This window comes from Mustela lutreola, chromosome 7 (genome assembly GCF_030435805.1).
Source record: "Mustela lutreola isolate mMusLut2 chromosome 7, mMusLut2.pri, whole genome shotgun sequence".
Lineage (NCBI taxonomy): Eukaryota > Metazoa > Chordata > Mammalia > Carnivora > Mustelidae > Mustela > Mustela lutreola.
Window position 1 is genome coordinate 50,653,573 of NC_081296.1, and position 26,583 is coordinate 50,680,155.

The 26,583-nt window shown below is 40.8% G+C and overlaps 1 protein-coding gene and 1 long non-coding RNA gene across 6 annotated transcripts in view; both read left to right on the forward strand.

Moving 5' to 3' along the window:
• The first annotated feature begins 4,065 nt into the window (after window positions 1-4,065).
• The window catches only part of USP3 (ubiquitin specific peptidase 3), a 107,507-nt gene continuing 84,989 nt past the window's right edge, over window positions 4,066-26,583 (forward strand). For 2 of the 5 annotated variants that reach the window (XM_059180739.1, XM_059180738.1), the window contains exon 1: window positions 4,066-4,395. Coding sequence is in view for 2 of the 5 variants with exons in the window: in XM_059180738.1 (XP_059036721.1) it covers window positions 4,305-4,395 (91 nt within the window). In the remaining 3 variants the exon portion in view is untranslated. Of the gene's footprint in view, window positions 4,396-4,986; window positions 6,101-7,796; window positions 7,909-26,583 lie in introns of those variants that run through there. The other 3 variants (XM_059180740.1, XM_059180737.1, XM_059180742.1) reach the window with 3 other exon arrangements.
• On the forward strand, window positions 19,314-26,372 carry LOC131835905 (uncharacterized). The gene is made up of 2 exons (XR_009355413.1): window positions 19,314-25,769; window positions 26,017-26,372. It is a non-coding gene; the product is annotated as an uncharacterized LOC131835905 (long non-coding RNA).

Genomic DNA, 26,583 nt, shown 5'->3' on the forward strand with positions numbered 1-26,583 from the left:
TGAATGATGGAGGACTTCCTTGAGGTTATGTGCTTCATGGGGAAGGAGTAGGAGTTGGTCAGGTAGAAGGCAAACAGGTAGGGAAGGACACAGAAGTGTAAGGAAGCACGTTTTCTATAATGAAGGAGCCATTTTCGATACTGCCGGAACAGTAAGTATTTATGTATGTATGTATAAATAAATAAGCTTTAGCAAAGGAGGAGGGACAGGTGACTGTGACAGCAGGTGGGTTTTCGAGATTGATTTATCTTGCTAGAGATGGGGAGCCACTGAAGAATTTTGGGCAGGACGATAGAGCAAAAGGGGTAAATGGGAAGAAATGGGGGAATGAGGCTGCTGGGATCCCCCCATCCCACTCCCATCATTCAGTCATTCAAATAGTTACTGAGGACCTGCACGGTACCAGGCAGAATTCCAGGAGCTGGAAGTCACTCAGTGAGCAGGACTGGAAAGGTCTCTGTTCTAACTGCAGAAACTGATAGTAGATACACAAGTGAGCAAGCAAGGAAGTATCAGATTAGTGCTTCTTGGAAAATTAAACCAGGTGATAAAAGAGTCCCTGAGGCACTGTTCCTCCTCCCCCCTCGAATATTCACGGAGCCTTCTCTAGATCTAACTTTGGTTTCCCAAAGAGGCTTTGCTCCTGGGGTGGGGGTGGGGGGAAACTCTAGGGTAAATAATTAACTCAGCTCTCTGGGTGCTTCCAGTTAGCCTGGCCTGCGTGGGGATAGTCAGACCTGTCTTCTCCAGGGCCTGGTCAGTTTGTAATCCTTGCTTCCGGACCCCCGATTCTGCTACAAGTATCATGTACAAGGCTAGGGGAAGGTCACACCAACCTTGAGACCTTTCCTGATCCTTGTTCCCATGGTAACGTATGACGTCCCCTCCCGGCAACACCCCCCCCCCCATACATATATATCTTTTAGAAGGAAACATTTGATAGCGTGGTCGAAATCATCTACTCCTCTCCTCTGAAAGGTGCAAACTTTGAAAACACAACCGCCGCTTCTGCCAGGAGCGCCCCGCATTCCCCGCCCAAGCCTTGGGGCGGGGGTGGGAGGGAGCTGGTGGGGAATCCTCTGGGCGGAGGTCCCTAGGGCGGGAGCTGGACCACTAGGGCTCTAAGCGTATCAGAGCTCCTCAGCGCGAAAGGGATGCGAGCCAAGAGCAAAAAACCAAACGTTGTAATATGTAGCGAAGAGATTAGGGACAGAGAAAGAGGATTTCCCAGTGTGCCCCCATGGTCTTTCCCAAGTTTGACACATTTACTCACCAGGAAGGTCCCCCCCCCCAAAGTTTTTTTTTGTTTTTTGTTTTTGTTTTGTTTTGTTTGAATTACGAAGAGTTTCAGAGACACAGGAAGGTTCTCTCTCTAGTTTTAGGGAAATCTAGAGAAAGCCCCAGGAGGGCCTTTCTGATTTTTGCCCAGCTTCTCTGGACTGTTTGATAGTCATAGTTCACCCTCTGGGGACTTTAGCAGTCAGTGATGACTAAATTAGGGCCCCTGCTCTGAGGAGTTTTTAATTCTGGTTGGGAGGAGAAGACGCTAAGGTAAATCATCTTCTCCTTCTTGTTCTTCTTCTTATCCTCTTCCTCCTCCTTCTCCTCCTCCTCCATCTTCTTTTAGCAGTTTACACCTCAGGTGCTTTTACATTCTTAACGCCCGTTAAAATGATAAACTCAAAGCCCAAAGGAAATTTAGAGGTTACCTGAGGGTTGAAGGGGAGAGGCAAAGACCTGACATATACCCGCCACTTTCTATGTTCCTGCCCATGGTAGACATTGGTAATCGATCACTCATTCATTATTATCACTTATTTATTGGCCATCCTCCAAGTTCCACACGTTATGTCAGGAATACAGCAAGAAACCATATAGACTTGCTAGCCTTATGGACCTCCAAGGTGGGGAGAGACATTAAACAAATAATTACATGCATGGAAAGTGTTTTAAAAAGGCAGAGTGTGAGGGCAGACAAGGGCATCACATATCTGGAGGTAACCTGGGGGTGCAGTGGGGTCAGGAAAGGCCTCCCTGAGGAAGTGATATATAAGCTGAGGTCTAGAGGGTAAGGAAACTGAGTCTCTCCAAGGGTGGAAAAAGAAGCATTACATGCTGTTTATGGAAGGCGACATGGGTCACCGCATGCTCCATGGCTAAATGAGAGGGTATGGATACTAAATGGGGGGATAGTTGTCTGGAGAGAACCAGAGGTTGGTTTAGCCAGGCCTTGGAAGAAGAACCGGAGAGGGCTGGAAGATCAGATTGAGCAAAGGTCTGATTTATTGTTTATCCACTCCCTTCCTAGTGTAGTATGCCCTCAGGGGCTAGTAAAAAAAAAAAAAAAAAGACTTTATAAATTATTGGCTATCTACTAAGAAGTGGCAATTCTCCTGACTTCTCCCATGTTCCTTGTAAGCTAAGTATAATTTTTCCGGTTTTACAGATTAAAAAAAAAAAAAAAAAAAAGCCTGGGAAGGCTACAGACACTTGATGAAGTTGGCCATCAAGTAGGCAACAGAGCTAAGATTTGAGCGGCTGCACTTTCCACAACTCCTCACTGTCCTAAAATTTCCAGACGGGGGGTTGCTCTAAAATCAATCAAATAAAAGCGACAGAGAGCTTTAATTTCAAAATATTACCGGGGGAAAGGGTGGGCAGAGATGCCTCAGGTGACTGAACATCAAGCCGCAGGGGAGAGTGTGGAAGAAAGCGAGGGGTGGCAGAGGGAGAGTGGGGAGGAGAGGGGGAGTCGGAAGGCTTGAGAAGTGCGTCCCTGGGCTCCTCCGTGACTGCGCTGCGGGGAGTTGCCCTGCTCTAACCACTACCCGGCCCGGTTAATCATTTCCTGACCTTCCTTCCCCCTTTCGCCCTGCCCGAGGATTGCCACATCAGCCTCCCCCTTCCCTCTGCTCGCCTCCTGGCCCTGCAGCTCCCTCGCCGGGTTTTACAAGAAGCCCCAACTTCGAGGCAATATTGGTAATAGCCCCTGACGTCCTCAAGGCGGTTCCCCAGAGATCAAGGCTAGCTGGGGCGGGGTGGGGGGCGGTTATGCCTCCCCAAGCGGCCCCTTAAGGGTTGCACTGTCCCCTTTTCCATAAAGAGGCCAAAGAGCCGGGGATCCAGTCCCCGCACGGATTAACCAATTACAAACTCAGTTTCCCTCAGGCCAAAAAGAGTACGGCAACAGCAGCTGGCAGTGTGGTGCAAGGTTTAAATGAGATATTGTGTGTAAAGTGCTTGGTTAGAAGATAATAGTGGGTGTTTAACACAGGTTGAATCCCTTCCCTTTTTATCACCTGGTAATTCGGACTTCGCGTTCAGCAAACCTCGGCTCATAAATATCTCAGTTGAACCTCCACTGGTGAGTGAGGTCTGAAAAAGTCCAACCACGTGCTCCACGTAACGCAGATGGTGAGTCACAGTGAAAAGATTTGATCCCAGATTCGTGGGCGCCCCCGAGGGCCCACCCACGTAGTACCCAGGTGGCTGGCTGAAGGCCACCTGTTTAGGACCTATAAGTGGGTGAGTATCGCACCTGGCGCAGGGAGCCTAACACTAAATCGGGACTGCTCTCGAACCGAGGCAACCCGCTGGGCCACCGGGAGTCGGTAACTTAACCTCTCTGAGCTTATGTTTCGTGTGTAAAATGGGACCTTTAGTGCCTGTTTGCCTGAGTGATTTTATTTTCTTTTTCACACTTTCATGAGTGGCTAGATTTTCTACCACAGTGTCGTCAGACCATCACAACACACGCAGGATCAGTCTTCTCTGAGAGCACTCCTTCCGCCACGGTAAATGCAGCGGACCTGCCCCGCGTGCCGGGGCTTGGCGCCCCACCCTTACCGGTGGGGTGGGGGGGTGGAGGGAGAAGCCGCGGTCGCCCAGTGCGGCGGAGTTGGGGTGTCATTCAGGAAAGCAGCCTGAATCTCTCGGCCACCCGCCCGCACGCTCCGGGACCCCACCCGGCGGGAGTGGGCAGGGGCGGGGTCGGTCTGTGGGCGGGGCCTGTCTGTGGGCGGGGCGGGGCCGGCCTGGGAAGACGGAAGCCCTCCGCCTGGGGGTGGCGGTAGAACCCGGATCCCAGAATTCCACGTTCTTCGGAGCGGGGCTTCTGGAGACGGCGGGTGGGAAAACCCGGCGCCCGGAAGCCTTTGCTTTCTTTGACGCAAGGGCTCGGGACGCAGCCGCCGTCGGCCGAGCGCCCGGCGAGGAGCGACCCCAGACGGAGCCTTCCGAGCCCCTCCGCCCACACGTCTCCAGGTCCCCGAGCCTCGGTCTTCCTCGCCGCCCTACTCGTGACCATGGAGTGTCCGCACCTCAGCTCCAGCGTCTGCATCGCTCCGGACTCAGCCAAGTTCCCCAACGGCTCCCCGTCGTCCTGGTGTTGCAGCGGTGAGTGCGGCCCCGCGGCGGCCCTGCCGCGCACCCGAGGCCCCGGCCTCGCCGGGCCTGCCGTCTAGGGGCCGCGGGCGGGCGGCGCGCGGACCCGGGAAGGGGTGAGGGCGAGCCGGGCCCGGAGGCTGGGGAGGGTACGCGGTGAGGAGGGCTCCGGCGGGCGCGGCGGGTGGAGCGGCGGCGGCTCCTTTGTTTCCCGCGGCCCGACGGCCCGGCCGGCTGAGGAGAGGCCCGAGAGGGGCGGGAGCCAGCGGGGGCCACGAGCGCGTGGGGACAGCGGCGGGCGGGGATCCTGGCAGGCAGCTGGCCCCCCCGCCCCGCCCTGCTGGGGGGCTGTGCTCGGCCTGGGTGCGGGGCTATGGGGGCGGGTGTCCGGCCCCCACGGTGCGGCCGCACGTGTGGCGGGGCCCGGCTTGCGTCCCTCCTCGGACTGAGGAGAAAAGCGCCGCTCACCCGGCGCAGCTTTGTCTGGGCTGCGGGGCGCGCTGGGCCCCTTCGCCGCTTCCTCGGCCCCGCTTCCTTTCGTTTCCCTTCGCTTCCCGGCAGGCTCGGGCAACTCGATCCACGCCAGGTGGGAGCCCTCAGCCCCGAGAGGCGCTCGGAATTCGGAACTCGGGCGACGGAGGTCGGAATCTTTCATCAGCCTGGGAGGGTGAAGTTTGAAAACAGGCTGCAGGCTAAGAAGCTCTGGAGGCTGAGCCAGCAGCTGATTTGGAGGGACGGCTCGAGTTCCCGTTCAGATGTTTTGGGTTGTCTGAAATTGGGTTAGGATTCCCAGGTTCATGTGCTGAACAACAGCTCTTAGGTTTATGTAAAGCTTTTGCATTACTTCGGCATCTTAACTCCTTTGGCTGGGCTCTTTGGAAGCCCCAGTGCCCTCTTATTGTCTGCTCTAGCGACTTAGGATCGCACCAGCCACACTGCTTTGATTACTTCCTGGTAGGGCCCTGGTGCCGCCGCTGGAGTCTTTGTTTATTAGCTTTGAGATGATCAATGGTAGCTTGAGGTGTAGTGTAAAATTTGAATTGTGCATTTCAAAAACCTTAAGTTCATTTGAAGAAATAAAGGAAAAGAGCAATGGTACGATTTAGGTGTGTGACATTTTTCGTTGCGGTTTGGAGCTGGGGAGGTATTTTGGAGAATGCCTTAACACTTTTGACAGGTTACTTCTTAAATGGTGATTATGTCCTTGGAGAGAAACATCTGCAGCGCCACAGAGAAACAAGTATTCGTATTCTACGGTTAGGAATAGAAATAACTGCAGTTTTTTGGAGCTCTCAAAGGTTTGATGCTTTGCTTGGCTTTGTAAAGTCAGATTATCTTTTTCTGCGTGAAGCCTTTAAAGATTAACTGGTTAATTGGTTTTACAGTGCAGTATTGCAATTTTTTTTTATGAGGGTGCAGAAACCAGTATAAATTAGCTCTCACCTAAGAATTTATCTTCCACAGTGAATGCTGAGTATGGAAAAACAAATAAGGTGTATCAAATTGCTTTTCAAATTGATTGGGGGTGTCTTAGCTATAATTGTAGCTATCGCTATGGTGCTAAAACTGTAACTTTTAATTTTTTTTGCCCCAAGAGATTTAAAAAAAACAAATGACGGAAGTAAACACTAGGAAGAGCATATCTTGTGAAGAATGATGCTCTTGATCATCTGTATACTTCAGGGATACTAATGGGACAGCGCACTATTGGCTTTAGGTAAACTCACATCAGATTTAAAGATGGCCTCACTGGGCATAAGCATCTAAAAAAGGAAGAGAGTTTATGCAAGTGGCAGATATCCTGTTGTGAGTCAATCTTGCCTTTGTCAGTCAGGGAGTCCACTTGACTTGTGGAAAAGAGTGCAGAAAACTGAGTATCTCTTGAGGAACTTAATGTAAAATGGAACATAACTAAGAGACTTTTGCTGATAGCAACAGCAAACTAGTATTTCTAGCGGTAAGGATTGGGTCGTTTCTCTCCCAGGAGAAGGATGGTGTCTTTGCATCTTACAACAAAGTTTTTTTCTGGGACATTGGTATACAAGGGGGGTTAGTCATGTGGTTGGATTTGTAGAACCAATAAAGCTCGTTTAACAACTTTATGTGGCTTTTTTTCTTCTGTCCATATTTTGTGAATTGAAACCATTTCATGTGGGCTCCCATTTTAACCTCTTGGCATCCATTCTTGATATAATCTCATATTGTATTGAGCTTGATCTTGTTCTTGCCTGCCTGTTTCAGTGATTAAATGATTAGTAAATTCGTGAGCTCTTAACTAATTCATCATCTTGGAGTAATATGTATTCTGGCATTTATTCCCTAACACTCTTGAATTTCTTTTCTTTTTTCCTTTCCTTTTCTTTCTTTCTTTCTTTTCTTTTTTTTTTTTTTGAGTAGTGGACCAAAAGGGTAGCCAGTGTGTTGAATAATGCTGTGACCGGGTATTGAGTTTGATTACGTTCTTATTAAGAAGGGAAGAAAAAAAATCCCTGTTTTGGCAATAGGACAATAAAAGTAAACCTGGTGATTCACAGACCTGGGGATAAAAATATATGTATATAAAAAATATATGTTTATAAAAAATAAAAAATTAAAAAAAAAAAAAAAAAAAAAAAAAAAAAAAGTAATGCCCTTGCCTTGTTTTCTTTGGGAGCCTGCAATTATACCACGGTGAAACAGCCTTAAGGCAAACAAGCAAATTGCAAAAGGCCAACATCCTGGGCTCTCCTAGCTAGCAATACATCCTCGGACAAGTAGTTCTTTTTCTTTTGGGCATCAGTTTCTTATGTCATCTGTAAAAAAAAAAAAAAGAGTAATACTTCACATTTACTTCACAGGTTGCTGCTAAGATGAACAAAGTAATTTTTTTGTGAAGATGTTGGGAAACTCTTGTAACACTATGGAAGTAATAGGTGGCATTATAGGCCAGAACATTTTTATAAATAGGACTCCTCATACTTAAATATCTAAAGGCCCTTAAATAGGGCCTACGACAGACTGGCTTTATGCCGAATTATGCTTGCAAGGAGATATATTACTCAACAAGATTAGGGGGTGTAAGAAGTAATTATACTTCAGGATTGACTTGAGCTTCTTATCTATGGAAGGCACTGTGTGTTAGGTTATGTAATTGTGTATTGCAATGCTTCTCAAGATTTTTGTTCTCAGGACCCCTTTATACCTAAAACTTATTGAGAACTCAACCTTTGTATGGCTTATATCTACTGATATTTGCTGTACTAGAATTAAAACAAAATTTTTAAATGTATTTTATTAAATCATTTACAAATAACAGTAATTAATCTGTTACCTGTTAATGGAGATAGTGGTTTATAGAAAATCACTATACTTTTCAAAATAAAAATTTTATGAGGAGAGTGGCATTATTTTACATTTCTGTAACTGTTGTTTAGCTTTATAGGAAACAGCTGCATTTTCATATCTTCTTCTGCATTCAGTCTCTTGAGGTATCATACATCATGTAGACTCTGGAAAACTCCACTGCACCCTTGTGAGAGAATGAAGGTAAACAGTATAAGTAACATCTTAATATTATTCATGAAAATGTTTGACTACACATACCGCCCCCCACAGGGTTTTGGAAACTCTTAGGGGTCCAGGCCCACACTTTGAGAATCTACTAATATACATCTGTAATAGCAGTGAAGGATAACTGCAGTAATTAAAATAGCTTAAAAAAATTAGAGAAATCCTAAAGGCTAGCAACATGTATGTCTTTGCAGAGACAGAGTTTTAAAAATACATTAGCTGGGAACAGATCTAGCTCTGTTGGGGTCATCATCCCATCCTCTCAAAAAAGTTACAGTCTAGGGGCACCTGGGTGGCTCAGTGGGTTAAAGCCTCTGCCTTTGGCTCAGGTCATGATCCCAGGGTCCTGGGCTGTCTGCTTAGCAGGGAGCCTGCTTCCTCCCTCTCTCTCTGCCTGCCTCTCTGCCTACTTGTGATCTCTGTCTGTCAAATAAATAAATAAAATCTTAAAAAAAGATTTAAAAAAAAGTTACAGTCTAATCTCGTTGATGAGAGACAGGAAGCTAACAGGTTAGTAGATAAATCCATGTTGTGGTTTAAGGTAAATGTTGAAAATAGCAATTTCCTAATAAGGTAAAAACTGATTTATGTCTAATCTTTGCTAAAGGTATTCTCATTTTAAGTGAAAATTTTTAACTAAAAACTGGGATATTCTTTCAAGAGTTTTGTTATGTGCACATACCAGATGTTATTTTCAGAAGCTGGAGATTTGGGCATTTCTTATTTTTGTGGGTAGAAGGACTGAACCAGTGGTAAAATACAGGGGAAAGAACACAAATTGTTTAAAATGATGCCCTAAACACAACTGTTTTAAGAACTAAAGAAAGCCAAAGAATAAGCATTTGGACCTCGGGGGTTTGTGTGAAATAAAATAGCCGATTAAATTGGAGATATTTTAATAGCATAGGCATGAGAATTTTCCCTGATTAATTCTTCGAAGAGCTGAGAATGCCTCTTTAATTTTCCAGTAAACAGTTGCCCTCACATTGTTCTACCCAGGAAAAGTAAATATAAAAGAAGTAAGTTGGGGTGGATATTAGAGATAATCCTGCCTTTTTTAAAATTTTGGACGCTCCATTTGGTAAGCTGAGGGGCTATTGATCCTTGCCAATGGTAATAAATATGTAATTTGTAGTAAAGCTTGTGATAAAGGTGAGAAATTACCTTGATCCAGTGGTAGGTTATTTTGTATCATACTTCTCTCACAACGCTCCATCTAAAAAAGACTCTTGACCAGTAGATTACATTTTCTAAATAGGATCACTCATTTGTTCATCCTTAGGTCACATGCATTTACTGCTTTTTGGTAGCACTGTTTGAGATATTTATTAGGTGCTTAGCATGTAACAAGACACTCAGTAAATATTTGCTTACTGAATGAAGGAACTTTTCTTCCATTTAGATCATGGCTGGAATGGCCTTAAACTTCCATGCTGAAAATAAACACAAAGTGAACTTTCCCGTAGAATGCTTTCACCAGTCCTTTCTCCCAGTGTTTTCTTCGGTAACATAAACTTTGACTGGATTATGAGCAAGTGGCCTTCTGCAATGTTAACATAATGAAATTGAATTCTTTTGACATTCTTTGTTTATAGATGGGCTGGTGAACATTTTAGTGTACATGTGGGTGGGACAGTTAAAAATCAATGGACAGGTGATACTTTATCATATTAATTCTGGAGGTTAACATTTGAATTTTATATATGCTTTTCTGAAGAACTTAAACTTCATTGGTAAGAATTGTAAGCTTAAGTCAAATGTAATTGTTTTTCTAGTTTTACTGGCAGTGCTGCCCCTTCCCCCCAGAACCTTAAACCAGCCTCAGCAAAGTCTCTAAATAATTGGTGGTAGATGTGAAAGATCTAGAGTCTAGAATGTGCTCCATGTGTTTGTTTGAAGAGGCTGTAGTCTAGGCATTGAGCCTAACATTTTGCTGTTGTGAAGTTTTGACACACTGATCAGAAGTCATTTTCTAAATGGCATTCTTAAAAAATGGCATACAAAGAATATCCTTCATGTCCAAAGCAGAAGTAAGGATGGAATTGAGGGGAGTATGTGAACTCTTTGTTTAAGTTTCCCATTATTCATTTATTTTCAAAATAATTCCTTCTCATCATTATTTGCTTTTATAGGATTAGCCTTAGGCTTTTATAACATCCTACTTTTCCCCCAATTTATGCAGTTTCCTTCTTTACTGGAATTTAATAGATTCATTTTTGGATTGTTGAAACTAGATTTAGAAATATGTTTTATAGTATTTGTAGCTCAGTAAGCAGAATAGTGAGTAATTTAGCTTGTAGCTCAGTGAGTAATTTAAATTCCTGTTTTAAAATTTACTTGAGTACCTCTTCCATCAGGGAGTAATTTACATGTACATTTTCCCCTAACTTTGTTTTTTCTTTCTTTTGGAGCTTTTCTGTGTTTCTTGAGCTATTTTATATATTTTTCCTTCTTTGAAAAAAAGTGATTAGGCTTGATTAGGCTACAGTTTCCCACCAACCTACGATGGATTTTGTGTTCAACCTAGGCCTTGGAATAGAGTTGGGTAGGTAGTTTATCAGTGCTTGAAGTGGAAAATGTATACAGCTTAATATATTTTAGTGTTTCATGTTTATTCATAGCTCCTTTAGACATTAGAGCAACCGCATTCTGGGTGTTTTAATAGAGCTTTCCTGGACAGATGGCTTAGAAGGCCGTACTTAGATTCTCAGCAGGGGCTAGTACTTTTTGGAGGGTATATTTGTCATGAAGCTTACCTTGATTGACAGTTTAGAATGGTGAGAATAGCATTAATATCAATAACAGCTTCTTCATCTTACCTAGAATTTTATTTGTGCCAGGACCTCTCAAGGTGCTCTGTGATTCATAAGTCTGATTTGAGAATGTAGATAAGGGTAGATATCTTTTAGATTGAAAGGAAATTTACCTAAAACTTGTTCATTGCCATTGTATCCTGAAATCTTTTGGGGTTTCGAATGATCTTTGACTTGAAAACTTGTATGTAGAGATCATCTTTTAACTGCTGTGAGTCTGCAGATTTTAGTATCTATAGTAATTCCAGATGTTTCCTCATCTATTAGTTTTACTGAGTAGGAGGAGAATGGAGAACAACATAAAGTAACTTCAAAGAAGTTTGCTAGCGTTTAATCCTGACTAATTTAATTAACTGCCCATCCTTGTAGTTTTTCCTGTTTTATGGATTGTGAAACTGAGACAAAGATTAAGAGAGTTGCTTAAGATGCTTGGGGGTATTAGAGATAGCCCAAAGCTTAGACTCAAATACCATTCAAACCATACTTTTAGCCTGCCTTTTAAAAAGCAGGGTCTTTATTTTGTCATCCGGTAACTTAGTGCTTAATAATATAAAGGATTTAAAGTGTTTGGAAACATGTTTAAAATAATTCCTTTGAAGATTTTGACATGAAATACGTTTTAAATTCCACAATTTGAAAATAATTTTAAAATTCTGTATTTGATTAGTAGTTCCTCTCCCTGTTTATTGATTAAAGTAAAGGCAAGTTGGAACAAGATTGGTAATACGGTTGGAAGAAAACTGCTGTTTTTGAATTTCTTAACTTCATTACAGTTCACAGATCTAATTTTTTTTGTTGGCTGAAATTCATATTACTTTAGTTCAGATACAATAAACGAGCTTTCTCAATGTAGCTGTGTATAAAATGTGGTTAGCTTTTGGTTATTTTTTAAATGTGCTGCTGTTCTTGCCCCTTCTCATTTTTTTATTTTGTTTCTAGGAGAGGAGATTCTTCTTGGAGGTATTTTCTCGTGGAATGGGGAAGGGAGGGAATTCTTGAGATAGGGAATTTTTCTTTTGCTTCTGGTAGCTCAGAGGTTATTTGAATCTTTCCTTTTAGGCCAATGTGCTTTGCTGATTCCATTTAGTTATATTCTAAGATTTTCCAGTTGTATTTCTTGTAAAAGTTAATTATAGTCTTTAGAGTACAAAGTTTAAAACAGATTTCCCTTTCTTAAATACTGACAAGTATGTATGTGTGCAGATGAGCTTAGAGAGGCAATTTCACATTTTGAAAACTATTCTTGAAATTAAACTTGGACATTAAAAAATGAAGTTTGTAGTTATCCTAATGTTTGTGTGAGCTGAGTGCTTCATGATTAATAAATGCTAGGTGAGAATTGAGGGGTTATTTTTAAAGATTTATTTATTTATTTTGGAAGAGTGCAAGCAATCAAGCTTGGAGAGGGAGGGACAGAGGAAGAGGGTCTTAATCAGACTTTATGTTGCACTGAGCGGGGAGCCCCACTCAGGGCTCCATCATATGACCCTGAGATCAGGACCTGAGTGGAAACCAAGAGTGGGCACTCAACTGACTGAGCCACCCAGGCGCTCTTGAGAGTTTATTTTTATGGTGAATAGCTCATGTGTTTGAAAAAATATAATCCACTGGATTTTACCTGAAGACTTTGTATTCTGCTTTAGGATTAAATAGCTCTATCAGTGGTCTGTTTTCTGTTTTGAGTAGACATTCAGTGCTCATATTTTTTCTTTGTTGTAGTTAACTTTAAGGTAGCTCTATAGAAATCTGCTTGCCTGCTTATCCTTGACCCACCTTGAAGACTCTTAATGTTGTAATCGACTGTTCTTATACTCTCAGGAAGAGCCGGCTGGTGATTAACTATCATATTCCTGCAGGTTTAATTTAACTGACTGTAAGATGCTGCACTTACTGTTTTAGCTTCTTTAAATTTTTGTCCTTACCGACCATTTTAAAATAGTAAATTATTATCCATTCCTTTGTTTTGAGCATTTGTTGCACAATATTAAGATGGTAATATTTTAAGCAAAGTTTTTGAAGATCATACTGCTATTTCAAGGAAGCAATTTTTGCCGTAGAAGTTTCCCTGGGAATATTGATAGATAACATGTTAGAGAAATGCTCTCATATAATACTTTTTTTTGAAAAAAACTATTTAAAACTTAGAGTCTCTGGGACACTAGTACTTAGGTTATTGATTGAAGATTTTTAATTTTAGTTCCACACAGTAAAATGTCCTTTGATTTAATCAAGATTAACTTTAGATTACACCTGAATTATTTTGAATGTTAATTGTGAGATGCATTATCATTGGCCACATTGCTCTGTACCAGCTAAGGACTCAAGCTTCACCTTGTATGTGTGCAGTAGCTCCCAGATCTCAACATTCATGACATGAGAATTTAATTCTGAGAGCTTTATGTACTATATCAGTTTCATTTCAGTTATTTTAAATGCTTTGTAGTCTTTTCTGAAGCTCATTTAAAAACATTTTTAGGGGGCGCCTGGGAGGCTCAGTGGGGTAAAGCCTCTGCCTTGGGCTCAGGTCATAATCCCAGGGTCCTGGGATCCAGCCCCCTAATGGGGCTCTCTGCTCACAGGGGAGCCTGCTTCTCCCCCCGCCCCCACCTGCCTCTCTGCCTACTTGTGATCTCTGACAAATAAATAAATAAAATCTTTGAAAAAAAAAACAAACACTTTTAGGCTTTTGTGGTTTTTTTCTTCTTTGAACAATTAATAGATATTTGGGGGGAAATGTGGATCAGATTTTAAATTTGTGTCTACTGATTGTAAAAAAAAATTAAAAATTACAACAACCTGGATGCCTGGGTGGCTCAATCAGTTAAGCCACTGTCTTTGGCTCGGGCCATGATCCCAGGGTCCTGGGATTGAGTCCCTCAGGGAGCCTGCTTCTCTCTCTGCCTCTGCCTGCCACTCTGCCTGCTTGTGTGTGCACGCTCACTCTCTCTCTCTCTCTGACAAATAAATAAATAAGAAAATCTTAAAAAAAAAAATCACAACAGCCATAAGAGTTTTCAGGTTCCTCTTTTCTTTTTTTTTTTTTTTTAAGATTTTATTTATTTATTTGACAGAGAGAAATTCCAAGTACACTGAGAGGCAGGCAGAGAGAGAGAGAAGGAAGCAGGCTCCCTGCTGAGCAGAGAGCCCGATGCGGGACTCGATCCCAGGACCCTGAGATCATGACCTGAGCCGAAGGCAGCGGCTTAACCCACTGAGCCACCCAGGTGCCCCTCCTCTTTTCTGTAATATTCGTTATCTAGCCTGTTAAGCAGAGATAAGTATGTGCCCAATTTATATTTTTTCTTTCCATTTCTTCATAAATAGTCACATTGACTTCAGGTCAATAAAGAGTTTCCTAGCACACCAGTAAATACAAGTGTGGTATTCTCGACCCCCATGGCTTTGTGCTTTCCTTTATTATATTATCACACAAAAAAGGGAGGAGAGTCATACAATGCAGACATTAAACCGATTGTTCTCTGAGTAAAGTCTTCGATAATGAGATGTTCCTAAACCTTTTATTTATTTATTTATGGGTGGGAATGCTTCATTCATATATATATACATATATATATGTATATATATATGAATATATATATGAATATATATATATTCATATATATATATGAATCTTACATTGCATATACTTACTATTGTTTTGCAATAATAGTTGTGTGGTATTTACATTTATGACCTATTATTTCTTTTGAAGGTGCTGCTACTGTTTAACCATATATTTGTTTATTCAGGCTGTTGGCAAAAGTACAGAATAGTGTCAGATCTTGCTATATTAAATAAATGGAAATACTGGATGTTAGAATTATTCTTAAGTGATCCATGGCTTTTGTTTTCATTTTGCATAATCTGCTTTATAGGGGAAGTTATTTTCAAAGCAATATAAAGTCTTGGTGATTTTTCTAGTTATTTGTGTTTGGTCTTCCAGGAGCAGAATGGCCCATTTGACTCTGATTTGGTAATCTGCCTTGGCTTTAGTAGTTTTAAGCCTCCTCCTCACTACCCTTTCCCCTCATTTGGAGTTAGAGGCACAGTTCCAGTATTTAGGTGAAGGCTGGTAGAGTAGATATAGCATAGTAACTTCATTAGGTTTTTCACCAAAGTAGGTCTGAAGAAGTCAGATTCGTGATTACTGTTTTGGGGATTATGTAGTTTCACATACATTGCTTCCATATGTTGTTTTCATTTCATGTTGAAAAGTGATTTCAGAAATTTTAAAATGGAATAAAATGCTTGAGCCAATGAGGAGACCAGCCTTATGGATCAGAATTTGCCTCTATGTGGGAAGTCAGCAGGACCAGATGCTCTCTCTTTTCTAGCTCTGTAGGTAACTGGATCTGTTAATATATAGATGACACATTTTGGCCAGTTTTGAAATTACTGTAGTAAAGGACACATACCATTAGCCCTGCGAATTCTGCTTGTAGTACACAGGGAATTCAGTTGATGCCTAGCATACCTCAAAATGATAAAGTGCTATTGTAATTTTTATGCCAAGTGAGAGATTTAAAAAACACCTTTTTAAAGATTTTATTTATTTGTCAGAGAGAAAGATAGTGTGGGGGGGTGCTGGGGGTGGCAGGCAGAGGGAGAAGCAGGCTCCCTGCTGAGTGAGGACCCTGATGCGGGAATCAGTCTCAGGGCCCTGGAATCATGACCTAAGCCAAGGTGGATGCTTAATCTACTGAGCCACCCAGGTGTCCCTGAAAAATTTTAATTCCAATATGGTTAACATACAGTTTTATACTAGCGTCAGATAAACAATACAGTGATTCAGCACTTCCGTCTATCACCCAGTACCATGTAATAGATTTTAGGCATATATTTTTTTTAAGATGAAAAAAATGGTGTGAGCAATTGCATAAATTGATAGGATTTTATCATTTTAAAGATTAATTCATGGGGTTCCTGGGTGACTCAGTGGGGTTAAGTGTCTGACTTCAGTTCAAGTCAAAATCCGGATCCTGGAGTGAGCCCTGCATCAGGCTCCCTGCTCAGCCAGAAGCCTGCTTCTTCTCCCTCTTCCTACCTCCTCACCCCTGCTTGTGCTCGCTCTCTCTCTCTCAAATAAATAAAAATCTTAAAAAAAAAAGATTAATTGATGTTTTCAAAAAGTAATACATAGACTCAGTTAAGTGATCATATCAGAAAGTTTATTTTCTTTTTTTTAAAGATCATGACCTAAGCTGAAGGCAAATACTTAACTGACTAAGCCACCCTGGTGCGCCAGTATCAAAACGTTTAAAACACAGCAGCGATTTCCCACCCCTTCACCTTCAGTCGTACTGTCCACAACCACCCACACTAAAGTCTATTTAGTTTTTCTCTCTTATGCAGGTAAATACCTGTATACTTTTTTTTTTTTGCCCTTTTTTTTTTAAATTTTTTATTTTTTATAAACATATATTTTTTATAAACATATATTTTTATCCCCAGGTCTGTGAATCACCAGGTTTACACACTTCACAGCACTCACCAAATCACATACCCTCCCCAATGTCCATAATCCCACCCGGCTTAATTTAATGTATTTATTTGAGAGTGAGTGAGAGCAAGCAAGAGAGAGAGGATTTTTTTTTTTTTAAGATTTTATTTATTTGTCAGAGAGAGACAGAGAGAGGGAGAGAGAGAGAGCAAGCGAGCATAGGCAGACAGAGTGGCAGGCAGAGGCAGAGGGAGAAGTAGGCTCCCTTCCCAGCAAGGAGCCCGATGTGGGACTCCATCCCAAGCGACTGGGATCATGACCTGAGCCGAAGGCAGCCGCTTAACCAACTGAGCCACCCAGCCGTCCCAAGAGAGAGAGCGTTAGTGGGAGGGTAGGGGCAGAGGGAGAGGGAGAAGCAGACTGCCTGCAGAGCAGGGAGCCCAGTTCAGGGTTCCCTCCTAGAATCCTGAGATCATGACCTGAGCCAAAGGTAGATGCTTAACTGACTGAGCCACCCAAGTGCCTCAATATCTGTAAACTTCTAAGTAATACACTCTTATTTCTTTAAAATTTATCACTTTTAGGCTTTATCCCTTCACATCTTGCTGTGGTAAATGAGGACATTAATGTGTTTGTACCATCCTCCCTTCTCCCTTTTCCATTTCTTACTATAACTCTAATACAGGTTTTGGTTAACATAGAGATTACGTTTTCTTGAATTTTATTTTTTCTTGAGTTAATAATTACCTTTTTATTTTTAATTTTTTTTAAGATCTTATTTTTGAGTAATCTCTGCATTCAGTGTGGAGCTCAAACTCACAACCCTAGATATCCAGAATCGCATGCTTTACTAACTGAGCCAGTCAGGTGCCCCAATAATTGCCTTTTTAAAAAAGTTTACCTTCTACATATTTGCTCCTAAATATACTTATAAATCTGTTGTATGTCTATGAATATTATTTTCCAAGCACTTAAGTGTATAGACAATCTCTTAGTGCTGTTTTCCCCCCAACACCTCCTTTGCAGACTCCTCTTCCTCCAGTTTGAACTAATCGTTCTCTAGGCCTATTGGACAGTTTTTATCCTCTGATTCCCTTGCTGTTCTCTTGTATTCGATCTCTCATTTCTTGTATCTCATGTCTTTTTCTTTGTTGATTTATTAGCCTGTTTTGCTGTAGTACATCATCCCACTCCCTTCTAATAGGAGGCACATTTTTGACCCCATGCAAGTCTGACACTTCTATTCTAATTTTGCACTTGATTGCTTGACAACTATAGAATATTAGACAAGATTTTTCTCTTAGAGACATGAAAGTGTTGTTCCTTTGTTTTTAGGCTTCCAGTATTGCTGTTGAGAAACCTGATGCCATTCTAATTACTGTGCCTTCATATATATCATTTTATTATTTCTCTTGGAAGCTTTTAGGATATTCTTCTTATCCTTAGCTTTCTGAAATCTCAAAGTGATGTGTGTTGGCATGTGTAGTTTTTCTTCTATTGTGATGGGTACTCAAGGGGCTTTCAGTCTCTATGTTTGATACCACACTTATCTTTCCATACTATATCTCTTAATTTGTTCTTTTTTCTTTTTGGAACTCCTATTAATTGAATGTTAGGTGTCCTAGATAGAACTTGCAATTTTCTTATCTTTTTATTTCTTTGCCTTTTGGTTCTAGTTCTGAGATATTTCCTTGATTTTTTTTCCTCCTCACGCCTTCCATTGAATTTGGATATTTAATCATATTTTTAATTTTCAAGAACTTTTGCTTATTTTTCTGATCATTGCTTCTTCCTATATCCCATTGCTATTGTTTTTGTAGTATTTTTTCCTATCACTCCAGGGTTTTACAGTTTGTTTGTTTTAAAGTTTTTCTGTGCTTCCTGCATTGTTTCTACTTCCTCTGGATTCCTCTTTTTCTTTTGTTTCATTTTGTTTTCAGTGTCTACACCCGATGTGGGGCTCAAACTCAATGACCCCGAGATCAAGAGTCCCATATTCTGCCAACTGAGCCAGCCAGGTGCCCCTTCCTCTTCTTTTTAAAATGATTCTCTCCAGGCTCCTGGGTGGCTTACTTGGTTAAGTGTCTGCCTTTGCCTCAGGTCATGATTCTGGAGTTCTGGGATTGAGTAGTCCTGTGTCATCAATTCTCTGCTCAGTGGGGAACAGCCTTCTCCCTCTGCCCTCATCCTGCTTGTGCTCACTCTCTCTCTCTTTCATATAAATAAATGAAATCTTAAAATAAAATTATTCTCTCACACTAGAGTTTTTTTCAAGGATTTGTTTTATCTTTTTCTGTCTTCATATGAGTGAGGCACCAAAAAGCTCTGTCCATGGGCTTCACTGTGAGATGGGAGAAAAGGCTGTCTTCTTCACTGGAGGTAACACTGAAGATGTCTGTATGATGTATGAGAACTTCTTTTTTTTTTTTTAAGATTTTATTTATTTATTTGAGAGAGAGAGAGACAGTGAGAGAGAGCATGAGCAAGGAGAAGGTCAGAGGGAGAAGCAGACTCCCCATGGAGCTGGGAGCCTGATGCGGGACTCGATCCCGGGACTCCAGGATCATGACCTGAGCTGAAAGCAGTTGTCCAACCAACTGAGCCACCCAGGCGCCCTGTATGAGAACTTCTTTAGCTCTGTTGAGTTATTCAGTCTTCCCTCTAGGAGCTGTACTCCTGCCCACTGATGTTCTGACATCAGGGTATAGGAAATTCCATGATTCAGTTGTTCCTTACAGCCCTTAAATCCATTGTTTTCAGTCCTGTCCTTCCCCTTGCTGTCTGCTCTGCCCAGTGTCCCTAAGCCCAGAGTCACCTCCCACCTGCATTCTTCTCTGCTGGCAGTTAGGTTGTAACCTCCTTTGCACTACCAAGATTATTGCTGCTCCTTTAACTTCTTCCTGGCTTCCAAAAACATGTTGAAATCTCGTGTGCTTTGATTGCCTCACATGTTCTCTTTATCCTTGTATCTGTTTAATTCCTTTATTGTCATTTTCATGGATGTTAGAAAGGAGAGGAGATAAGAGAGAAGTTGGTTTGCCATGTTTTATTTGAAGTCTCTTTTTTTTTTTTTTTTGAGAGAGAGAATATGGGAGGGGGGATTGAGTTGGGTGAGGGGCAGAAGGAAATGGGGAGACAGAATCAATCTCAAGCAGGCTCCACACCCAGCCCTAAGCCTGACCTGGGGCTCAATTCCACTGCTTTGAGATCACTACCTAAGCCATTAATCAAGAGTCAGTGCTGAACTGACTGAGCCACCCAGGCACCCCTTAGTCTTTTTTTTTTTTTTTTTTTTAAAGATCTATTTATTTATTTATTTATTTGACAGAGATTACAAGTAGACAGAGAGGCAGGCAGAGAGAGAGAGAGAGGAGGAAGCAGGTTCCCCGCTGAGCAGAGAGCCTGATGTGGGGCTCAATCCCAGGACCCTGGGATTATGACCTGAGCTGAAGGCAGAGGCTTTAACCCACTGAGCCACCCAGGCACCCCCTTAGTGTCTATTTTTAAATGAAATATTTTAAATCAGTTTTAGGACAAGACATGTTGTCCTATAAAAAATGGTTCTAATTAGTTACATTCAGATAGTCAAATCCTTAAAACTGAAATTTTGCATTACTCTATTTGAGTAAAAGAGCAAACTCAGATTTACCTTCTCTTATGGACAGAGCAAAATAGTGTTGCTTTTATCAGAGTCAGCAGAAAGAGTAGGTAAACCAGAGGGTTTGAATCTGTTTAGGAAGCCAAATCACACGCCAGACTTTGGATATGTAAAAGAAATGCAGTTGTAAGGCCATTTGGACTACTGTAATTAATATGTTGTAATATTTTTACTGTATTAGTTCATTATCCATCAATTTAGTGGAGTTAATGCTGGGTTCATAAAACTGTTTGCCTCTACACATTGATAATTTAAACTTTTCCTTTGTGTTTTGTTTTTTTAAAAAAGTTTTTAATTAGAAATAAAGAATAAAACTTTTTTAATCTCAACTTTTTATTTTGATACAATTCCGTACTTAAAGAACCATTGCTAAGAACAGTACAAAGAACTCCCATCTACTCTTCTTTTCCACAAGTTTTTATTTAAATTCCAGTTAGTTAACATTCAGTGTAATACTCGCTTCAGGTGTAGAATTTAGTGATTCATCATTTTTGTACTACAACCGGTGTTCATCACAAGTGCATTCCTTAATCCCCATCACTTATTTAACCCATCCCCCCACCAACCTCCCCTCTTGTCACCATCAGTTTATTCTCTATAGCTAAGAGTCTTTACCTAGATTGACCAGTTGTTAATATTTTGCCCCATTTTTGTTATCATTTATGTACACATCCTCACTTTATGTATTTTCTTCCTGAGTAATTTGCAGGTAAAGTACTCCTTTTCCATAAATACTTGTTTTTTTCCCCCAAGAACAAGGGGTTTCTTTTCAGTAAACATAGGATATTGATCAATGTCAGACATTTAATACTGATAGAGTAGTATTAGTTAATGCATGTTCCATATTCAGATTTTTCCAGTTGTCCCAATAGTGTTATATATTTCCTTTATAGCAGTTTCCCCTTTGTGTTACAGCTGCCTACCTCCACCAGATCTAATCCAGGATCATGCATTTCATTTTGTTGTCATAATGGTTTAGACTTCTTTAATCTGGAAGAGTTCCTTGGTTTTTCTCTTTCACATCATGGTATTCTTAAATTCATTTTTAAAATTTTTTTTAGAATTTATTTGAGAGAGAGACCAGGCACACACATGAACTGGAGGAGGGGCAGAGGGAGGGGGAGGGAAGCAGACTCCCTGCTGAGCCCTTCCTCGGGCTCCATCCTAGGACCCTGAGATCGTGACCTCAGCTGAAATCAGGAGTCCCACTTTAAACCAACTGAGCCACCCAGATGCCCCCGAGATTGTGGTATTTTTTAAAGAACACAGGCCAGTTATTTTTATAAAGCATACTTCATTTTGAGTTCTTCTGAAGTTTCCTCCTGATTTGATTCAGGTCATGCATTTTTTTTTTTTTTTTTTTTTTGGTAGGAATACTACAAAAGTAATGTTGTGTCTTCTCAGGGCATCATATTAAGAGGTTTATGAGGTTGGTTTGTCTCGTTTTTGGCGATGTTAACTTCAAATATTAAGGTAATATTTGCAAGGTTATTCCACTGTAAAGTTACTATTTTTCCCTTTGCTATTAGTAAGTATCTTGTGAGAGGTACTTTGAGATTTTGTGTATACATCCTGTTCCTCACCAGGCTTTCACCCAAAAACTTAACAACCATTGATGATTCTTTTTTTTTTTTTTTTTTGACAGAGAGAAATCACAAGTAAGCAGAGAGGCAGGCAGAGAGAGGAGGAAGCAGGCTCCCCGTGGAGCAGAGAGCCCGATGCGGGACTCGATCCCAGAACCCTGGGATCATGACCCGAGCCGAAGGCAGAGGATTTAACCCACTGAGCCACCCAGGCGCCCATCATTGATGATTCTTGACTGAATCACTTATTACTAGGATAGTTGCAAGAAGTTGAAATTTTTTTTAAGATGTTGAATTTTTAACTTGCATTTTTTCTAAATATATTAGTATTCTGTAAAGAAGAGCTTTCCTTTCCCTCCCACTTATTTGTTTATTCATTTATGGTATTAGTATGGACTCACAGATATTTATTTTATTCTTTGATATCATTATTATTTTGAGGCCCGAATTATCATAGCTTTGGCTGGTGCTCCGGAGTGACCTAAGCTGGAATTTGGACATGTCCCTATTGTCCTTTGAGCTCTTTCTTTTGGACACAAGATACTCCAGGCTCATCTTGTACTCAGCATACCCCAGCCTTGGAATCAGCCATTTTTCCAAGTATCCCTTATTCTGTTTAGTGGGGAATAATGTTTGCAAATTAAGATCTCTTAGCAGATAAGAGCTAAGAAATATAAATAAATACACATGTCTGTGTGTGTGTGTGTGTGAGAGAGAGAGAGAGAGAGAGATTATATTAATACTTATAATTCCAATTCAGCATCACAGGTCTGGTCTTGCCCCTTTTATTATTTGTAATGCTCTTCTCCTACATTGAAAATCTGGGTCCCATTATCCTCAGCATATGTACTCATTTGCTCTGTGCCATAATCAGAGAAAGTAATTCCAGAAATGCTAACCCATACCATTGTAAAGGAAACCTCCTTGAACTAGAGTTCAGTATTTGTTTAGGGTTCTTTTTGTCTATGTACTGACAATATGTAAAGTATTATGTTCAAAAGTCATTTGAATTACTTTCCCTCCATCTTTTAATACACTTATTTATTTGGCATATAGTTGGGTTCATTTGTGTTTGATTTCCATTTTGGATTTTTTTCCACCTCTTCCTTAATGATTCTTGTTTTCCTTTTTGAGTGCTTAAAACATTAGCATAGTTCCAGAAGCTAAAACTATACTGAGAAGTTTACTACCCATTCCTTTCACTCACTGCCACCCACTCTTGTAGACAATTATTCTGATTTATTCTTCCTATGTTCTTATCTTTCTCTCTAAAAAGGTAGCAGACTAATTATATATTTTTGGACTTTGCCTCTTTCATTTATCAGTGTATCCTGTATATCACTCTATGTTTGTATAAATTTTCCTTATTTTTTAATAGCTTCATAGCACTCTATTTGTGAATGTGTCACAGTGAATTCAACCATTCTCCTATGTTTTGGATCCTTTATTTTAGGTTGTTTCCAGTATTTTACATTTACAAATAATGCTGCAACTAATAGCCTTGTACAAATGTATTTTTGTATTAGGAGTATCTACAGGAAAGATTGAAAGTTTTAACTTCTTAGTTGTATGAGCAATAATGTTTAAGTGTTTTTATAATAATACTTCAACCTATTTGCCTGCCTGCTCCTGTCTTCCCATCTGCTGTGGTCTTACAAATGTACTTAAGACTGTTGAAGGGAAATATTTTAATGTAATTATTTTTCTGTCTGGGAAACCTTGAAATCAGAGAGCTAGAAGTGGCCTTGAAAGCATTTTTAGTCAGTACATAGTAGCTAATAAGATATGTTCTGGGTCTATTTTCATTTTAACAACTGATTGCTCCTTATATATACTAATCAGTGCTGTTTTACCATCTGAGTACTCAGACTGAACTATTTTCTGGGACATCTTTCTTAATTTAATTCATGTTAGGTTCCTTCATGTTGTGCTGCTGACTGGCTGCTCCCTGCAGTCACAGAACTGCAGTAGGACAAGACAGTTATACACAGGGTAGAAATGGGGATATGGGCCATCTGTTTTCTCTGACAGATCTTAGAGCATTAGTCAATATTATAAGCTTAAGATCTTCAGAGGAATGGTAAATTGGATTCCCAGGAAATGCTGCTGGCTCTCTCAGGTGGTTGAGAACTTCCAGTTTGTTCTAATAAGTGGGCATCACGGCAGAAGGGAGACCTCCTCCTACATTGGTAGATAACCATGTAAAAGATCGGCTAGCACAACTTCTCGTCAGAGGGACCAGGAATGAATTATACATGTATTAAGATAAGGATTCCCTCAGCCCAAGGGTGGCTGTAGCCTCCAAGGGGATCCTACTTATGGTCCTGGGAAGCCTTTTGAATTTGTGTGCGTGTGCCATACAGATGTTATCATTTTCTGTGCATGTCTTGACATGGAAAAGGTTGGAAAAGTAGGCTAAGAGCCAAGGACATTGCTTCTTAAAGAGAATCTGGTAGTAAGGTGGATAAAGAGGAATTGAATTTTGAGCTACTGGTTAATAGAAATAAGCTGATTACCTTATATTTAATCTGATATGAGTTGAAATGATTCCTTTTTTCTTCTTTGCTAAAACAAGAATTAGAAATTTTTAAATGTTTGTTTACCTAAAGAAAATGAAAACTCCAATTCAGAAAAGATATATGCATCCTTATGTTTATTGTAGTGTTATTTATAATAGCCAAGATAAGGAAGGAACTCAAGTGTTGATCGACAGATGAATGGATAAAGAAGATGTGGGAGAGGGGTGCCAGGTTGGCGCAATCAGTTAAGCACCTGCCTTTGGCTCAGATCATAATCTCAGGGTCCAGAGATCGAGCCCCACACCAGGCTTCCTGCTCAGCAGGGAGTCTGCTTCTCTCTCTCTCTCTCTCTCTCTCAAAAAAAAAAAAAAGAACTGGGAGACACACACACACACACACACACATATACACACTGGAATATCACTCAACCATAAAAAAGAATGAGATCTTAGCATTTGCAACAACATAATGGACCTAGAGGGTATAATGCTAAGTGAAATAAATCAGAGAAAGACAAATACCATATGATTTCACTCATATGGAATCTAAAAAACAAAGCAGAAACAGACCTATAAACAGAGAACAGACAGGTGGTTGCCAGAAGGGAGGGGTGGAGAGACTGGCAAAATGGGTGAGCAGGAGTGGGAGGTACAGGTTCTAGTTATGGAATGTTTAAGTCATGGGAGTGAAAGGTACAGCATAGGGAATACACAGTGGTGTTGTAACAGTGTTGTACGATGGCAGATGGTAGCTACACTTGTGAGCATAGCATAAGGTATAGAGTTGTCCAATCACTGTTGTATACCTTAAAACTAATGTAACAAGACACGAAACTAATTGTGTGTCAACTGTACTTCAAAGTTAAAAAATATTTTAAATGACTTTGGTCTAGCACATTGTATTGGGTGTTGGTTTACTCAAGGTATGTTTTGCGTGGTTAGATTGGTAAATCAGGGTTTATTTTTATTTTTATTAAATCAAACCTGATGCGGGGCTTGATCCCAGGACCCTGGGACCATGACCCGAGCGAAGGCAGAGGCTTTAACCCACTGAGCCACCCAGGTGCCCCGGTAAATCAGGGTTTAATCTCTGTTATGAATACCTCTGAGTTCAGTATTTTTCAGTATGATTTTGATACTTAAGTTGTCTCTGTACTTAAATATTTTATCTGAGTAACATCTTCCTAAGTTGTCTAAACCTTTTTGCACATCTCTCAGAATGTACACCCGAACTGTATTTGCTTTCTAAATATATTTATTTTACATTAGGTGTATAAAGTTTAATGATTCTGACATGAAGGTGGTTTAGTAGTTCAGTCAAATTTTGAAATAAGCATATCAGGATTGAGTATTTTATCTGATTCACTTGATGTTTTGAATGTAATTTAATTTTAGGTCAGATATAGGAGGAGTTTCTGAGTTTTAACTTTAATGTGACTTATGTATATGAAATTCTTCTAGGCAAAGGAATTGTTAGCTGAAGTTCCTTTTAGTGGGTGTAAACTAAGAGAAAAAATTTTTTGAGAATTAGTAGTCATGGTATATGTGGCCATACGTTAACTGTTAGATATAATTGCAGCAACCAGAATTGACCCCTGCCAACCATTTTATTCTTTCTAATGTGTTTTTAATGGAAAGGAACTGACCATCACTGGTGCTTTCTGTTTGTTAGGCCCTTTGCTGTGCACTCTATATCTTTTGTCTCATGAAATCATTAACACAGCCATGTGAGGTAGAGGTGGTATTTGCCCTGTATTACAGATGAGGAAGCTGGCTCTGGAACCAGCTCCTGTAGGTCATAGAATAAAACTGGTAGAGCGAGAAGGTAAATTTATTTTATTTTTTTTTTTTATTTTTTTTTTTTAAAGATTTTATTTATTTATTTGTCAGAGAGAGAGTGAGCGAGAGCGAGCATAGGCAGACAGAGTGGAAGGCAGAGTCAGAGGGAGAAGCAGGCTCCCTGCGGAGCAAGGAGCCCGATGTGGGACTCGATCCCAGGACGCTGGGATCATGACCTGAGCTGAAGGCAGCTGCTTAACCAACTGAGCCACCCAGGCGTCCCAAGCGAGAAGGTAAATTTAAAATCGCTGGTCCTGAAGCCCATGCTTGCTTCATTATATCACATGACCTCTAACATGTTTATTTTGAGTCTGTATAGTAACAGTTACATCCTTATGAGGGTAACCTAGTCATTTGGTACATTTTTATGTTAAAGAAGGAAGATTTCTTGGGGTGCCTGGGTCACTCAGTCATTAAGCATCTGCCTTTGGCTCAGGTCATGATCCTGGGGTCCTATGATAGAGCCCTGCATTGGGCTCTCTGCTCAGCAGGAGGTCTGGTTTTCCTTCTCCCACTTCCCCTGCTTGTGTTCCCTCTTTCTCACAGTCTGTCAAATAAGTAAGTAAAATCTTAAAAAAAAAAAAAAAAAGAGAGAGAGAGAGAGAGAAGGAAGATTTCTTTCGGCAAGAGTCAAGGGCAGGTGATTAAGGCCTCTGCCTAGTTCACCAGATGATCTGGAGTAGAATTCTGGTCATTGTGTCCTTCCCTCTCTTCCTCTTTCTGGGCTGGCTGTGCAACAGTTTTATGAGAACTTTAAGAGAAAAATGTGAGCACTTCCTTGGAAATCTTGGGATTCTGGT